Source organism: Xyrauchen texanus, chromosome 18 (assembly GCF_025860055.1).
Source record: "Xyrauchen texanus isolate HMW12.3.18 chromosome 18, RBS_HiC_50CHRs, whole genome shotgun sequence".
NCBI lineage: Eukaryota > Metazoa > Chordata > Actinopteri > Cypriniformes > Catostomidae > Xyrauchen > Xyrauchen texanus.
Genome location: NC_068293.1, coordinates 44,071,039 through 44,082,222, shown reverse-complemented (window position 1 = coordinate 44,082,222; position 11,184 = coordinate 44,071,039). Strand labels below are relative to the sequence as shown.

The following is an 11,184-nucleotide window of genomic DNA, read 5'->3' as shown; positions in this document are numbered from 1 at the left end:
AACGGGAAATTTTTTGATCAACAATACGCGGTCTTCAGTCCAGTGTTTATTCTATATTATTCTACAGAACATCGACGGTTTTAATAGAATTAAAATGCATCATATGTAAAGAGAAACTCACGCGTCCAGTGATACGGAAGGTGTAATTGCAGTGTAATGTGTTTATTCTAAACTGAATCATTTGTTTCATCTGAAGATTAACAATGTCAGGCAGTTTTTATTTTGTTATGGTGGGTCATCATGATAATCCAGTGTTCGAGATGGAGTTTCTCCCTTCTGGAAAGGCAGAATCAAAGGTTTGTGACATGTGAATATTAACTGACATTACACGATATCAGCAATGACTAACTAGTGCTGTGTGTGTTGTGACAGGATGACCACCGACACCTGAATCAGTTCATCGCTCATGCTGCTCTTGATCTAGTAGATGAAAACATGTGGTTGTCCAATAACATGTACCTGAAGACTGTGGACAAGTTCAATGAATGGTTTGTATCCGCCTTTGTCACTGCTGGTCATATCCTGATCAAAATAAGACTATGTACAATAGTGAAAATGCTTTTACACCATCCATTCTTGCTTTTATTTTACTTGTATTTATTTACATTGTGTATCATTCAATTCATTGCAAATAATATTATCAGCATAGCTAATTAACCCTTGTGCGTCAATTTAATAAAGTTACTCAGAGGTCCTTAGAGGACAAAAATGTCAGTGTCAAAAAACTGCCATAATAATACACACACACACACACACACTTCTAAATGCACACAAACAAAACCCACTCTGACTTCCATATCAACACACACACACACACACACACACACACACATTTCTCAATGCACACATACAAAACACACTCTGACCTCCATATCAACACACACACACACACACACACATTTCTCAATGCACACATACAAAACACACTCTGACCTCCATATCAACACACACACACACACACACACACACACACATTTCTCAATGCACACATACAAAACACACTCTGACCTCCATATCAACACACACACACACACACATTTCTCAATGCACACAAACAAAACCCACTCTGACTTCCATATCAACACACACACACTCACACACACTCACACACACATTTCTCAATGCACACATACAAAACACACTCTGACCTCCATATCAACACACACACACACACACACACATTTCTCAATGCACACATACAAAACACACTCTGACCTCCATATCAACACACACACACACACACACACACACACACATTTCTCAATGCACACATACAAAACACACTCTGACCTCCATATCAACACACACACACTTCTCAATGCACACATACAAAACACACTCTGACCTCCATATCAACACACACACACACACATTTCTCAATGCACACATACAAAACACACTCTGACCTCCATATAAACACACACACACACACACATTTCTCAATGCACACATACAAAACACACTCTGACCTCCATATCAACACACACACACACACATTTCTCAATGCACACATACAAAACACACTCTGACCTCCATATCAACACACACACACACACATTTCTCAATGCACACATACAAAACACACTCTGACCTCCATATCAACACACACACACACACACACACATTTCTCAATGCACACATACAAAACACACTCTGACCTCCATATCAACACACACACACACACACACACACATTTCTCAATGCACACATACAAAACACATTCTGACCTCCATATCAACACACACACACTCACACACACATTTCTCAATGCACACATACAAAACACACTCTGACCTCCATATCAACACACACACACTCACACACACATTTCTCAATGCACACATACAAAACACATTCTGACCTCCATATCAACACACACACACACACACACACACACACACATGTGTCTGCATCATGTATTCAGTTGTCCTGCAGGTCTCTATAATACAGTAAACAGAGAATGGGGGAAAAGCTTGTATTTGCTCCATTTTGAAGTCAGGGCTCCGGAATGATCATAATCTCATAGAATTGTGATACATGATATAATGTTTTAATGACACTGGGATCAATTATTGCAGTTAAATGGGTTTCAATGGGGACATTATTGTCCTGAGTGTGACTATTTTATGTACACAGTGTGTTATAGATGTGTTATAGATGTGTTATAGATGAGGTTGAAATATCAAAATTCCACCAAAATATACTCCTTTGGTAAAGTGTATACTGTTGGCATTAACAGCCAAAATGATCGAGAAAATAAACAAATGTTCCGAAGGTCGCACAAGGGTCAAGTTAAAAATGGAAATCATGTATTTGGTAAATCCCCCCTTTGCTTTACTAACAGTTGCTTACTTTCAACTAGTGTCCTAGAAGTAGTGAAGAATCTTTAAAAATGTATTTCTCAGTCATAAATGACCTTTTTTGACTTACTCGAAATCTTTAAACTTTATTCCCAGTTTTATCATTTCCAGATTTTTCATATGGACTTTTGATTCAATCACATTGCATCATTGGTTATTCCTTAACGTTTGCTTGTATACATATGAGATTTATTATGCTGCATGATGTTCGACAAGAGGACGGAATCAAGAACTTCTTCAACGATGTGTATGACCTGTACATCAAGGTACAGTATCTCTTATGTCATACTGACAGTCCTTATAAATGCAATAAATGAGTTTCAAAGCATTTTTTTGTCTTTTTACCCAGTTTGCGATGAATCCCTTCTATGAAACCAACGCTCCGATCCGCTCCACGGCCTTCGAAAGGAAGATTCAGTTTCTTGGGAAGAAGCATCTCCTTAGTTGAATTGTTTTCTTCTATTATCATGCATACATTTGTGTTCTTTCATAATAAACATACAGGCGTGTTGTCTAAATGACCTTGTTATTTTAGATACAACTCAGAGCACTTTTACATTTACCACCTGAAGTTCTGGGAATACTGGGGTTATTTAAAGAAGTGTGTCATTTCTGTGCACCAAATGAAATTGCAAAAATAATAAGAAGCCCTTCCCAAAACTCTCGGTGTTGCTTGAGCATTGTTGTGACAGTATTTTGGATGCCACTAACTGCACATTTCACATGCCAAATCTATATAACCTGTGGTGAACTGCATGAGGAAGATGCATTAGTTTCAAACTTCAGACTGGAGACGTGTAAATGAAGCTACTGTATATGACAACATCAAATCAAATAAGCATTGTTCAATTCTTCTGCTTTAATTATTTCAATTAAACAATCTACAATATCAATATTTTAGTGCTTCTTTTCCAAGTATTTTCACTTTATCCACAGTTATATGTGCATAAGTATTTATATTTGGCACTCTCTACAGTCTCATGTTAATATATTAGAAATCACTCCGACACAGTGCATGAAACTCCTGCATGATAGGAGCTAAATTAATCTAGTTACAAGGAAAGATTTCATACAAAACACAGACATTATTTAATTTTTGTCGTTTTTGTCCTGCTTTCCAGTAAAAATGTCTAAACATCCTTAAAACAAGATACATTTTCATGAGCAGCAAAAATGTAAAAACATTAAAGGTTTTTACTCGAGTTTAGCTCAATCGACAACATTTGTGGTATAATCGTTCCTCTTTTTCTCTAATAAAAGGACAAATGTGTGTTCCAGTGGGACACTTGCAATGGAAGTCAATGGGGGACATTTTTGGAGGGTTAATAAGGCAGAAATGTGACGCTTATAATGTTATAAAAGCACTTACAATACTTAGAATATCTTACAGTTTTTTTAAATTATCCTTTTAGGGTTTACAGTGATACATCGTCATGGCAACTAAGCAAAAAAAATGGCTATAACTTTCCACAGATGTGGTTATTAAGTGATTTAATGACAGTAAAATCATGTTTACACAAATATTGTTTATGTCTCGTGTCTATATTTTTGAAATAGTATTTTAATGTTTACAGATTAAACCCCATTGACTTCCATTGTAAGTGCCCCACTGTTTTTTTAAAGAAAAAGTTGACCTTAAAATAATTGTTCAATGTATTTTTATGCCACAAATGTTGTAGAGTGAGCTTATCTTTTATTGATTGTTCCTTTAAGAGAACACATCTTGAAGTTATCAATCGGCAAATAGTTTTCTCTTGTTTTAAGGATAAATTTGGCGAAAATTTTTTTAAACTCGTGAACAGGTTAGAAAAACAAACTTAATGAGACTTCAGAGAATATAGCTTGAATTAAGTTTATTTTTCAACACCATTCTGAATGTTTCCATCGTCTGGTTTTAAGCAAAAATCCGACTAAATTAATGAAATTAATAAAGAGATTCATGCTTAAAACAAGATTTTTTTTATTATTATTATTAACTTTAATTCAAGATATATTCCAGTGTATTAAGTACACTGCAAAAAAAATTAAAATGCAAAATAAAAACTTACAGGAAATCTTTGTCTTATTTTCTGGCAAAAATATCAAAGCGTTTTTAAAGCAAGAAAAATGTCTTGAGAAGCTTATAATGGCATACGATATCACGTCTTGTTTTCAGAGTAATCGAACCAAATTTGGTGGACTTCATGTTTATGACGAGAAACAACTATTTGCCAAAGATGGAAGAGAAATAAACTTGTTTTCTCTTTGAATCGAGTTTTTGGCAAATCGTTCTGTCTCATTATAAGCGTAAACGTCACCACATTTTGTTCGATTTCTCTGAAAATAAGACAAAAGTAAAACTTCAACAAGTAAATGTATTTTGTTTTAAGGATGTTGAGATAGCTTTACTGGAAAACAAAAATACTGATTAAGAAAATGATTTTAGCAGTGTATTTATTGCATTTGCTCTTCACTTAGACTATCATGCTAAAGACAAACTTATATCAGTTTACACAGTAACCCTCTCAAATCCCATAAGATATATATATGTATATATATATATATATATATATACACATATATATATATAACAACTGAATGCACCGAATTGTTTAAATACAGGCAGATCAGATCAGATACAAGAGTGTCACCCAAAGGAACCAACCCAGTGTTTACTAGTTAGTGCATATCCAAGTAAGTGCATCTTGAAATATAATGCGGATTCTTCCAGTTCATTCAATGAGCATTAAATAGCTAATGTAAATAGATCATTATGACATATAGTTCAAGTCCGTTAACAGCAGGGGGAGCCGCTACGTTGCTTCCGATGCAGATTGACCGTGTCTGTTGGAATCAAATGCTCGTGCCGCTCCTCCATGGCTAGAACTCTCCTCACAGCTTCCTCGAATGCTACCGCAACATTAATCGCATCTTTCGCACTGGTCTCGAAATACGGGAAGTCGCCGTTCTCCCTGCACCATTCCTGAGCTTCTTCACTCGTCACTTGCCTCTCCGGCACGTCGACCTTGTTGCCCAGAACCACAAAAGGAAACGTGTCGGGTTCCTTGACGTCGGCATAGTAGACGAACTCTTTCTTCCAGTTGGCGAGGTTGTGGAAGCTCTGAGTGTCGTCCACGCTGAAGGTCAGCAGGCAGCAGTCAGAACCGCGGTAAAAGGGTGTTCGCAGACTCCGGAATCTCTCCTGGCCGGCCGTATCCCAGATTTGCAAGGTGACAGTACGGCCGTCGACCTCCAGGTCTTTGTTGAGGAACTCTACACCGATGGTGTGGAAAAGGTGGGAGTCAAACTTGTTGGTGACGTAGCGGTTCATGAGGGAGCTCTTGCCAACGCCACCGTCACCCAGAAGAATGACTTTAAGTAGGGATGATTTGGACGACATGATCCTTGTTGTTGGGCTCTTCCTGGTTACCTGAAAACGAAAGTTTCGGGACATTTTAAGAACAATTAAGAATGTCTAAAGCTACATTAGTTGGCTAAACTAACACAAGTTATGGCACTTTTCCACGGCACGTTACGTACGACTCTGTTCGCTTTACTTTTCTGAGATTGCATTTCCACTGCAGTTTAGTGCCGCCTCAATGTGGGCGGGATTATAGGCTGATCGTCATAGTTACGCCGCCTCTACTGCCGTGACATCATCTTAAACACGACACAAACATTACTGACCATAAACGATAACACGAGCGCTAGCTGTTAGCGACTAGCTCATTGTGCTGCATAAAGCAGTTGTTGCGTGTAACAAAGTGTAATAGTTAAATTGGTTGTTTTAGAAGCTTCCAGGTGCTGCTCAACTAAATAAAGTGAAGCTATCAAGCAGAGTATCGAGTTAACGTAACAAAACATACCATCCTCCATCAACGCCAGTCCAGCGCACTCTCCCTCCCATTGCTCGCCGGTTTAGATAGTGTCCATTTGGTCGAACCACTTCCACTTTTCCTTGATGGTTCTGTAGTCACTTTTAATTTTTATTGAACTTTTCCCTACACTATCGGAAGGTCCGGTGGTAGCCGTGTGCGGCCAACAGCTGAGACACTTCCTGAGAGACTTTTTTTGATTCGCTCGTCACTAACGAGAGGAACGTCTGCACCTTGTTTATTGACCACGGCGTGGTTTTGCGCACAGCCGTTTCTTTTTACAATTCGAAAGTCGCGTGAACAAATGATACTGCTATCACTGCTGCTAACTTTAAAACTAGCGGGTTGATGTCACGTGTCGCAAATCCAGTGACGCCAGTAGTGACGATTCTCTCTGACCAGTCAGTGATCTGCAGGATTTTGACGTCACATTTAGTATCGGCTCGGCTCGCTTGGGACCTCGACCCGAGGTGGTACTAAAAAAGTATCAGGTACAATCCACAGAGGGAACCCCCAAAAAGCGAGCTGAGACGAGTCGAGCTGTACCGTGCAGCGGAAAGCCCCATAAGTGTCTTTTCTAACAGCAAACCTGTGTAATATTGTAGTAGTAGGTGAAAAGGATCTTAAATTGGTTCTTGTTTTTAATGTAGTAAAAATATGTGTAGGGAAAAAAAAAAGGGGAAAAAAATTATCCTGGTCATATTGAACCCCAAATTAATATGGATTATTATTATTATTATCATTGTAACATTATTTTCAGGACACTTAAGCACATTTTATTTCCCAACTGTTATTACCATAGCATGCCAGGATATTCAACTTTTACTATTTCCATGAATTTTCCAAAGCGAATTCTCATAATCGTAACATAGTCATGTTTTTATAATTAGCATTTAGCAAATATTATACTATAGCACTATTATAATGTATAAGTACTTTACAATTTAAATAATCTATCTTTAGTAACGAGTTCGAATCCAGGGCATGTTGAGTGACTCCAGTCAGGTCTCCTTAGCAACCAAATTGGCCCGGTTGCTAGGGAGGGTAGAGTCACATGGGGTAACCTCCTCGTGGTCGCTATAATGTGGTTCTCGCTCTCGGTGGGGGGTGTGGTGAGTTGTGCGTGGATGCCGCGGAGAATAGCGTGAAGCCTCCACACGCACTACGTCTCCACGGTAACACGCTCAACAAGCCACGTGATAATATGCACGGATTGACGGTCTCAGACGCGGAGGCAACTGAGATTCGTCCTGCGACACCCGGATTGATGTGAGTCACTACGACACCACGAGGACTTGGAGCACATTTGGAATTGGGTGTTCCACATTAGGAAGAAAAAGGGGAGCAAGTGAGATGCACAAAAAAAAGTATTTACTATATTTATTTAAAATTCAACCCAAAATACAGCAATTAAAAAATAAAAAATAAATCATGAATTATGATCAATTAACGAGGCTGATGGTAAATTTTCAAGCTAACAAAATATCAGCCTATTAAAGGAATATTCTGAGTTTAAAAAATACAAAAATGTAGGTGACACTTACAATGAGAGTCAATGGGGTCAATTTTTGGAGGGTTTCAAGGACGAAATGTGACGCTTATAATTTTATAAAAAAACACGTCTATTAGCTGAGCTGTTAAGTTGTTTAAATCGTTGTATAACGGTTATTTTAAGGTTTACAGCGTCGTCATGGCAGTACAATTGGATATACATTTACACAGAAATGGTTTGCAATATAACCACACTAAAATCACGTTAACACACATATTGTTTACATCTTATGCTATAACAACTCTCTATTACGATATGCAGTTTGCAGACAATAATAACAGGGTGCAACAGAATGCAGGTTTGATGAAGTCCATTGAGAAAGAACAGGATGCACTCACAGTTACTCTCAGCTGCTCGCGGTCATGTGCTCCTCTCTGTCCTGCACGTCACATGCAATAGAGTTTGTTACAATTCAGACAACATGCAAGCAAGCCAAAGTTTAACAAGACACACACGCACTTCATTTAAACTGTGCAAGCCTGGAGAAGAGGGTAGAAAACACACTTTTGTATAAACCTGCTGGGCTGTTGTGAAGCTGTATGTTTCTGTTGTACAATAATTTCAATAACGTGGAAAAAGCCATAATTCATATAGCAGGCAGGAAATGTGTGTGTGTGTATGAAGTGTGTGTGTGTGTGTGCGTGACTGTGTGTTTGTGAGTACGCAGTGTGTTTGTGTGTGATTGTGCATTGTGTGTGTAGTGTATGTGTGTGTGTATTCTGTATGTGTTTGTGAATGTGTGGGTGTTTGTGTGTGTAGTGTGTATGTGTTTGTGAGTGTGTGAGTAGTGTGTATGTGTGTGTGTGTTTGTGAGTGTGTGAGTAGTGTGTATGTGTGTGCATAGTGTGTGTAGTGTGTATGTGTTTGTGAGTAAGTGTTTGTGAATGTGTGCAATGTGTGTTTATGTGTTTGTATGTGTTTAGTGTGTGTGTGAGTAGTGTGCATGTGTCTGTAGTGTGTTTGTGAGTGTGTAGTTTGTGTATGTGTTTGTGTTCAATTTGTATTTGTTTGTGAGTGTGTGTAGTGTATGTGTTTGTGAGTATGTGGGTGTGTGTGTGCATAGTGTGTATGTGCGCAGTGTGTATGTGTTTGTAAGTGTGTGTGTGTGTTTATGTGTGCAGTGTGCAGTGTGTATGTGAGTGTGTATGTTTATGTGTGTGTCTGTAGTGTGTATGTGTGTATTGTGTATGCGTGTGTATTGTGTATGTGTGTGTATGTGTGTATATTGTGTGTATGTGTATTTTGTATATTGTGTATGTATCGTGTATGTGTATATTGTGTGTGTGTGTATTGTGTGTGTGTGTGAGTTTATGTGTGTGTATGTGTATTGTGTATGTGTGTATTGTGTATGTGTGTATTGTGTATGTGTGTGAGTTTATGTGTGTGTATGTGTATTGTGTATGTATTGTGTGTGTATAGTGTATGTGTGTATTGTGTATGTGTATATTGTGTATGTATGCGTGTATATTGTGTGTGTGTGTGTGTGTGTATGTGTATTGTGTACTGTGTATGTGTGTGTTATATTCAGGCTTCCCACAGTCATAGAAAACATGGAAATATCTGGGAATATTAAAACGCCCTGATAAGGTTATGAATATTAATAAGATCCTTAAAGTCACGTGAATCATTCTTGTGAGTTGGTTCTTTTCAATGAATCAGTTAGACTGGATCAAAAAAATCAGTCTAAAATGTATATTTTCTGAATTATTTTTAAAACACCTTATCCAGTAATGACAAATGATTAAATCTCGAAAGTCATGCAAATATTTTATAAAAAATAAAACAAATGATTAATTTAGCTCTGTTCTGTATAATTTCATCAGTTAGTTTGTGAAGTGTAAAGCCTGCGGTCAAGCCAGAGAAATCTGTGAGTGAATCGTTTGAGTTGGTTCTTTTAAATGAATCTGTTGAACAGTACACAAACAGATGCAATTCACTATCAATATGAATTTGAATTTTTTTTTTTATCTATCAATTTTGAACCGCTGGAAAGGTCGAAAAGTCTATAATAAATATAATAAAGTCTTTAAAGTCATATTAATTTATCAACAAACATTTTAATAGTTAGTTCATTGTTAAATATCGCTCTTGTAAAGTGCAACTTTTACTCGTGTGTGCCTTGATCTCTCTACAGAATATAAAATAAAAAGGTAACTGACTTTATCTCTATTCTGACCGTTTATTATTATTATTATTATTATTATTATATGTATTAAGTCACAAGTGTGTGATTTAACTAGGAATTGTGAAAAATGTACTTGCAATTGCAACTTTATATATTGCACAATTATTCATAATAAACTCATAAAGATATAAACTCACAATAACGTGATATAAACTTGCAATTTTGATTTGATGTTGTATAATAAAATGAAAGTTGAGTTTATATTACACAATTATGAAATAAAGTCGAAATTGTTAAAAAATACAGTTGCTTTTAAAATATACAAACTTAAAATTGTATAAATAAATAAATAATAATAATAAATAAAATATATAGATATATATGTATAGATATATATCACCAAACTGCAACTTTATGTCGAGTTATTTGTTGTAATTTTAAGATAAAATTAATTGTGAGATATGAAGACGGAATTACCTTCTTTATTTACTTTTATTTATTCCGTGGCGGGATCGGTGTGACAGTGATGTACGAATCGTTTTAGCGAATCGTTTATTTATTCGGTTCTTTTTAATAATTGTAAACAAACCACAGAGATGCGATGACGTCACCCACTCAGCAAACCTAATGACGATGTACGGAGATCACATGAACGACTATTTCATGAATGATTGTCGAATTAAGAAGCGTATTTCACTAAACTGACTCGAAGTAAATGTGAGTGATGTAAATAAACATCTGTGAAGTGTCTTGTGAGTAACTGCAGCTAACTTTAACATCAACAGCAGCTTTCACTCAAAGTGGATTCAGTCTCACCTCACATCGGACTCCAACGATCGAAAATCTTGATTCAATAAAAAGAAGCAAAATAAATATGAACCAAAAACATGAAGAGTTTGAAAGTCTTCCTCCGCTTTCCTGGTGGTGCCACACTACTCCAATCCTATTGGCTGTTGATCGTCACGTGACGTGCTGTCTCATCGTCGATCACGTGATTGCTGCTATATAAACCTGCTGTAACCGCTTTATTCTGGCCCGATTTAAACACAGTCACATTTGGGATAAAAGTACAGAAATTCATTCATGAAAACATTCAGTGTTCTAGATTAAGTGTTATCAGCCTTTACTGACCCAGAGATCCCATTTAGACTCTCAGTCAATTTTACATTTAGTCATTTAGCATACACCTTTATCCAAAGCGATTACAAATTACATATTTAAACAATAACAACACTCACTAACTTTAATAACTTTTATAAACACTGTTATCCTAAAGTTGACCTACTTGCGCTA

At 36.9% G+C, this 11,184-nt stretch overlaps 2 protein-coding genes across 3 annotated transcripts; one reads left to right on the top strand and one right to left on the bottom strand.

Annotated features, from left to right (window-relative positions):
• Window positions 1-2: 2 nt before the first annotated feature.
• On the top strand, window positions 3-2,858 carry trappc2 (trafficking protein particle complex subunit 2). Its single transcript, XM_052148531.1, has 4 exons — window positions 3-296; window positions 373-521; window positions 2,545-2,626; window positions 2,710-2,858. Exons 1-4 carry the CDS (start codon window positions 204-206, stop codon window positions 2,806-2,808), a joined length of 423 nt encoding a protein of 140 aa, XP_052004491.1. The 5' UTR covers window positions 3-203; the 3' UTR covers window positions 2,809-2,858.
• Window positions 2,859-5,122: 2,264 nt separating this feature from the next.
• LOC127658940 (ras-related protein Rab-9A) lies at window positions 5,123-10,830 on the bottom strand. Of its 2 annotated transcripts, XM_052148528.1 has the most exons (3): window positions 10,708-10,830; window positions 8,105-8,145; window positions 5,123-5,769 (listed from the first exon to the last, which is right to left on the bottom strand). In XM_052148528.1, exon 3 carries the CDS (start codon window positions 5,737-5,739, stop codon window positions 5,134-5,136), a length of 606 nt encoding a protein of 201 aa, XP_052004488.1. In that variant the 5' UTR covers window positions 5,740-5,769; window positions 8,105-8,145; window positions 10,708-10,830; the 3' UTR covers window positions 5,123-5,133. The 2 variants fall into 2 exon arrangements, with proteins under 2 accessions (XP_052004488.1, XP_052004489.1); XM_052148529.1 differs by lacking the exon at window positions 8,105-8,145 and having other exon boundaries at window positions 10,708-10,828.
• Between the last annotated feature and the right edge of the window lie 354 nt (window positions 10,831-11,184).

Excerpts from the sequence above, each read along its gene's own strand:
- trappc2 (XM_052148531.1), top strand. The coding sequence starts at position 204 with ATGTCAGGCAGTTTTTATTTTGTTATGGTGGGTCATCATGATAATCCA. Across the intron at positions 522-2,544 it reads TTTGTCACTGCTGGTCATAT|GAGATTTATTATGCTGCATG; the intron begins CCTGATCAAAAT and ends TTGTATACATAT. Across the intron at positions 2,627-2,709 it reads TGTATGACCTGTACATCAAG|TTTGCGATGAATCCCTTCTA; the intron begins GTACAGTATCTC and ends CTTTTTACCCAG.
- LOC127658940 (XM_052148528.1), bottom strand. The coding sequence starts at position 5,739 with ATGTCGTCCAAATCATCCCTACTTAAAGTCATTCTTCTGGGTGACGGT.